The sequence below is a fragment of the Cetorhinus maximus genome, chromosome 4 (assembly GCF_964194155.1).
Source record: "Cetorhinus maximus chromosome 4, sCetMax3.hap1.1, whole genome shotgun sequence".
NCBI lineage: Eukaryota > Metazoa > Chordata > Chondrichthyes > Lamniformes > Cetorhinidae > Cetorhinus > Cetorhinus maximus.
Window position 1 is genome coordinate 753,990 of NC_135882.1, and position 6,000 is coordinate 759,989.

Here is a 6,000-nt window from a genome sequence, read left to right on the forward strand (position 1 = left end):
GCGTCGCTTCATCCCCAATTGCTGCACATATTTGCACAAAGTTTTATTTAAAGTTTGGAGTTGTTTTAAAGTGAAATATGATCGATGCGGATGCTGCTTTATCTTTTTTTTTAAAAAGCGCCGACAGACAATAAGTAGCTATCACTTACCATAGTTATAATTCTTTTCCAAGTATGTTTTAAGCGTTGGTTTAATTTTTCTGCATTTACAGCGATCTGCCGAAAAATAACGAAGTGCAAACAATTTTAAGCAAACTGAAATGCAAATACTGGAGATTTGAACCGAAACTAAAAAGTGCTGTCAAAAGTGCTGGTCTGTCAAACTTAAAGACTAGAGAGCAAATGTTTACAGTAGTGATCTGGGCAGTTTGCTGTAAAGGCGTTGATGGCAATAATTGTCCAAGTATACTTTAGAGTGGCAGAGGGATGCTAATAAATAACAGCCAATTGTAAACCAATATGCGCCTTTCCCAAATCACAGAAACGCGTTGATTTTCGTCTTAGAGTACAAACGATCGTTAACACTACCTAAGTGCTCAACTGAGATAAGAATAACGATGCAAAACTGAGGTAGCGGATGGATTCGCTGAGGACCGATTTCTGGAAGGACCCGCATCAACTGCGAAAGTTTTTCTCTGGTGCCCGTTAAGGGCTGTCCTTGGGTTGGCGGGAGCGGCTAGAGTAGCGAGCAATTTTTGCTGTGTTGTTTTCTGCGCTTCCCACCTGCTGTAATCCATGACCCAGTTTTATTCCAAATACAAAAGCAAAATTCTGTGGATGCTGGAAACCAGGTCACTGGGCTGAAACGTTGACTGTTTTCTCTCTCCACAGATGCTGTCAGACCGGCTGACTATTACTGTAAGCAGAAACAATTAACGTTTCGAGTCCAGTATGACTCCTGAGTTTTCCCACACTTTCTGTTTTTATATCAGTTTTATCCCCCTCGTTATTATGCACAATAATGTCGGTGTGTTTTATAATAAAACTTTCCCATTGTTACACGTAGAGTCTAACGTCTGGCAGTGAACCCTCCACTAGCACTTTGCACATTTGATATTTGTATTCTTTGTGAGGGAGGCCGGGAACACTGCGAATCTGTGAAAGCTCATCGCCGGGCCGGCTGCCTTACCTGAGTTCCAGCTCCTGCAGTCAGAAGGCTCCTGTACTACCATATCTCGGATGAAGTCTATCCATTTTACATCTGGAAATTTGAAACAAAAACATGAGGTCAGTTCTGGTTGAATCTATTCCACAAACTGCAATCCCTATATATTAATAAGTGGATAGTGAATTAAAGTAAACCCTTGGCCGCGCAGGTGGTGCTTTCGTCTAAGGTCATGATTCCTTCTGACTGAAATTGAAAACATTGTTTGTCACTTTGCTCGAATTTCATTTAAGAGAAAATCCCATCTATATAAAAAGGGAGTTCACAATTTGATGCTTGTAATTATTCTTCTGTTATGGGTTATTGATGTTCTGTTGTAAATATTAACAAAGCTCTTCACTGAGAGTCAGGTGGTCGTATTTCGTGTCTCACCTGCAGGTACATCGGTGACAATTGCCTCAGGAGCGATACAAACTCCCCGGTCGTAGACAGGTAAGTCGTTGCATGCCAGGCTCTCCGGCCAGCTGTGGTTGTACCTTCTCAAAATCGGCTCACAACCGTCTCTTGCCCTCTGGCAAACTGACTTACACGGCTTGATAGGGTCATGAAGGAACTCGAGGGTACAGATAGGTGCGTACATTGCACACAGAAAGAAGCGCAGCACTGGGCTGCAGTTGGTGTCCACCAATTCCTGATACTGCTCTGAGGCGAGAATAGCATTCTCCTGGGTGCTGTGATGAAGATGGTTGGGCATCCGAGTGATATTCCAGGGCATTGTCTTACACATAGCGATCCTGACATGTTCGCAGGGTGCTCCCTGCACCAAGACAGCTGGACCGAGCCAAAAGCAGACAGCAGCAATCACTGGCAGCATCTTGGAAAATGTGGACCAATTCACCAGCTCTGCCACACTATATATACCTTTTCACAGAAAAGTTAAAAAAAAAGTCAAATCACAGGCTCGGATGGGTGGAGATGATAAACCCGTTACTTGCATTTAAATCGAGCGGCCAATTAAGAGCTGACGATCAAGTTGATAACAAGTGAAAGGAGGTGTTCCTGTCGGATTTCGGCAGTTGGGGGCTATCAGGAGATTAACGCAGCGACAGCCGCAATAAACGATGGGACGGTATCTGACGTGCAATGAATAACAAAAATGACGTGTTCACTTTCCACTTATGTCTCTTGCTGGTATCTTTAATTTTTTTCCACTTGCAGTGACATCATCTGCATCTGTTTCTTGTTCCCTACGCGTCACTAAACTTTTTAAATCCATGTTTTGAAACGCAATGTTTGTATATGGTCCCAGAGGGATACATGTCTACTTATTACATTTGACCTGCAGTGTAGATCTTAAAGGTTACAATGCAGAACAATTAAATGTGAAATTGAATCTTATTGATGCAGTGATTTAGCTGCAGTGATTCCTCTGAATGACTGATAAAGCATTACTACGGAATTCTTAATCCATGGTTTACACTTGGAGAACGTTGGATGGGGTGGGACTTGCCGGAAAGAAGGACAAGTCTTCTAAGCAGAGGCTTCAGTGATGATCAAACTGGCAAGAGTAACACTGGGCAAGAAACACTCCGCAAACGGAGTGATGGAATCAGAAGGGGATCAATATTAAAAGAGGATTGAACAGGGTAGGCAGAGACAAACTAAGCGTCACTACTCAACCCTGCATCAAGGAGCCCTAGTAAAACTGGCGTCAATGGGAATCAGGGGGAAAACTCTCCGCTGGTTGGAGTCATACCCAGCACAAAGGAAGATGGTTGTGGTTGTTGGAGGTCAGTCATCTCAGCTCCAGGACATCACTGCAGGAGTTGCTCAAGGTAGGGTCCTCAGCTCAACCATCTTCAGCTGCTTCAACAATGACCTTCCTTCCATCATAAGATCAGAAGTGGGGATGTTCACTGATGATTGCACAATGTTCAGCACCATTCGCGACTCCTCAGATACAGAAGCAGTCCATGTCGAAATGCAGCAAGACCTGGACAATATAACATTCGGTGGCCTTTACTGTCCTTCTATCAGTCACACCAGCTGCTTGTAACATAACAAAAAAACCTCTCTGTTTTTTAAAACTTGCATACCAGTACATTCTGGTCCTTGAGCTCTCACAATTTTAAAATAATGCTTATCGAAGGTTCGATTAACGTGCCAGTCAATAGATTCAAAGAAACACGTTTCAACGATTGAACTAAATTTAAACACAAATTTCATTGCCGATGGGGTGTATCAGCAGAATCTAAACTCAAAATCCGATTATTATCAGTAACCTACCTTTACACAGAAATGAAATTTCAGTACAAATGTTTATTTTTTTTCCTTCTCAAGGGCAATTGGGGTGGGCAACAAACGAGGGCTTGTCAGTGACACCCACATCCCAATAAAGAACAAAGAAAGGAACATTTGTATTGAAATAACATTTCTGTATAAAGGCGGGGTATCGATAATAGTCAGATTGTTTTCATGTTGAGGATTGTTCTATCTAAATCTTGTAATGAAACATATTGAAGAAGCATTAGAATTAGAATGTAGCAAGGAACAACTGACAAATTTATGGAAAGCTAACAGATAACCTGCTAAATGGATATAATTACAATGAGATGGAGAGAACAGCCAGAAGGACTGATTGAGTCGCCCGTTCCGGTTCCATCAATGCTAAAAAAATACGAACATAAGAAATAGGAGCAGGAGGAGGCCACTTGGCTCGAGCCTGCTCCACCATTCAATAAGATCATGGCTGATCTATTTGTGTTTCGAATTCCACATTCCCATCTCCACATCCCCCCCCCCACCCCCCACCCCCATAACCTTTGATTCCCTTGACTGACAAGAATCTATCTAAATGAAAACAAAATGCGGCAGACGCTGGGAATCTGAAATAAAAACATAAAATGCTGGGAAAACTCAGCAAGTCTGGCAGCATCTGCGGAGAGAGAAATAGAGTTAATGTTTGGAGACTGTACGACTCTTCTTCAGAGAATCTATCGACCTCTGTCTTAAAAATATTCAATGACCCCGCCTCCACCACTTTCTGAGGCAGAGAATTCCAAAGTTGCACAATCTCCTGAGAGAAAAAGATTTTCCTCATCTCTGTCCTAAAAGGGCGACCCCTAATTTTAAAACAGTGCCCCCTAGTTCTGGACTCATCCACAAGAGGAAATGTCCTTTCGACCTTGTCAAGGCCACTCAGGATTTTGTATACTTCAATCAAATCACCCCTCACTCTTCTAAACTCCAGTGGAAACAAGCCCAGTTTGTCCAACCTTTCCTCATAAGACAAGCCACTCATTCCAGGTATCAACCTAGTAAACCTCCTTTGAACCACCCCCAACACATTTACATCCTTCCTTAAATAAGGAGATTAAAACTGCACACGGTATTCGAGATGTGGGGCGGAATCATTCATGCCCTTTGGTGGCAGGTTTCATGGTGGGGGTGAATGGACAATATGGAGAGAAAGCCAAAAATCAGTTTCACGCCGTCGTGAAACAGACTTGCAACCGTCCGCTCCGCCTGTCAATGGCGGGCCGTATTTCCACACCACCGGATGTCGGGAACTTCATTGTAATATATCTGCACATCATTATAAGCCCAGCTCGCCAGAATCATCCCCCCACGCTGGATCATCTGAGCAGGTCGGAATGATTGCACAATGATTTGTGTCACAACAGCACTTATAAGGCGTGGAGTTGGTGAGCTGCACTTTGAGGGGAACTCGGAGGTAAGTGCACAGTAATGTTATGCAGCGCTCCGAGGGTTGCCTGCTGGACCTCAAGGTTGAGGCACCGCGTATTCATGCAAGGGCACAGGCAAGTCACTTTTTCCTGGCTGGCTGACAGTGCGGTGCCAGTGCAAGGGCTGCCATGTGGCTGAGGCGAGCTGGGGATGGGGCAAGGGCAGCACTCCGTTTGGTGGTAGTACACAAGCGCGTGCGGGGTGGAGGGAAGCAGCCACGCATTAGGGAAGCCTTGTATAAAGCGACCATTCCTCTGCAGCTGCAACAGTTCAAGTGCAGCCACATTGACATGGTTGGAGTCAGGCCTCTAGCTTATCTGCCCACTCAAGCAACGCAGAGGCATGAAAGTGCCACCAAATGTCCCAGAGCTTTTCACTCCCTGGGCACAAATTGCAAACTAATGAGCATTTTAATGCACTGCAGAACAATTGTACAATCTCCATGCTAAAGCTGGCCATGGAGCAGTCACTGGTGGAGGTGCTCACAGCCCCTTGCAATGTCCTCATTCAGGTTTGGACCAGTCTCCCCCATGGTTCAAGCTAACAGTGCAGCCTTGCAGTGTGGGTTAGGAGAATGCCTGTGCCTGAGCTGAGAGCACAGCATGCAGTACAATGGGCAAAGCTGCTGCCAATCGGTCAGGTGGAGTGGGGCAGAGATGGTTGGGGTTTCGGGCAGCCATGCAGCGCACTAAACTCTGGCCATCCAAGTGGTGGCCAGCACTCTCCGGGATGCATTAAAGGGCCTTCAGACTTAACCAAGAGAGGTCTTAATACACCCATGCTAACCCACGCTTCTATCTCTTTCAGCCTGCAGGAGGAGTACATCAGGAGCATGGAGCCTGGTGAACTAGCTGTATGCCTTATTGCTTACAGAAAGCAGAGACGAAGCAAAAGAGAGCAATGGAGGTGCCTGGCTGAGCAGAGGGAGGAGCAGCACCCTCAGGAAGGAAGGGCAGCTGGGGCTCCCGCACATGCCGCTGAAGAGCCGTAGCAAGCCATTGGTGGTTGGCGCCTAGCAACACCCAGAGTCTATAGATGCTGCCTTTCATTCCTGCAGGTGACTGAACAACCAGTGTCACTGAAGATTCAGTATGTCCAGGGAACTGGTCAGTCACATCTGCCACCTGCTGCAGAATTTGGCGCCATGGG

General features: G+C 45.4%; 1 protein-coding gene across 1 annotated transcript in view; it reads right to left on the reverse strand.

The window, feature by feature from the left end:
* LOC144679288 (secreted frizzled-related protein 4-like) overlaps positions 1 to 2,146 on the reverse strand; it is a 58,053-nt gene extending 55,907 nt beyond the window's left edge. Inside the window, exons 1-3 of the mRNA XM_078539669.1 lie at positions 1,537 to 2,146; positions 1,129 to 1,200; positions 150 to 215 (exon numbers count right to left, since the gene is read on the reverse strand). Coding sequence (XP_078395795.1) covers positions 150 to 215; positions 1,129 to 1,200; positions 1,537 to 1,978 — 580 coding nt within the window. The 5' untranslated portion in view covers positions 1,979 to 2,146. The remainder of the gene's footprint in view (positions 1 to 149; positions 216 to 1,128; positions 1,201 to 1,536) is intronic.
* Between the last annotated feature and the right edge of the window lie 3,854 nt (positions 2,147 to 6,000).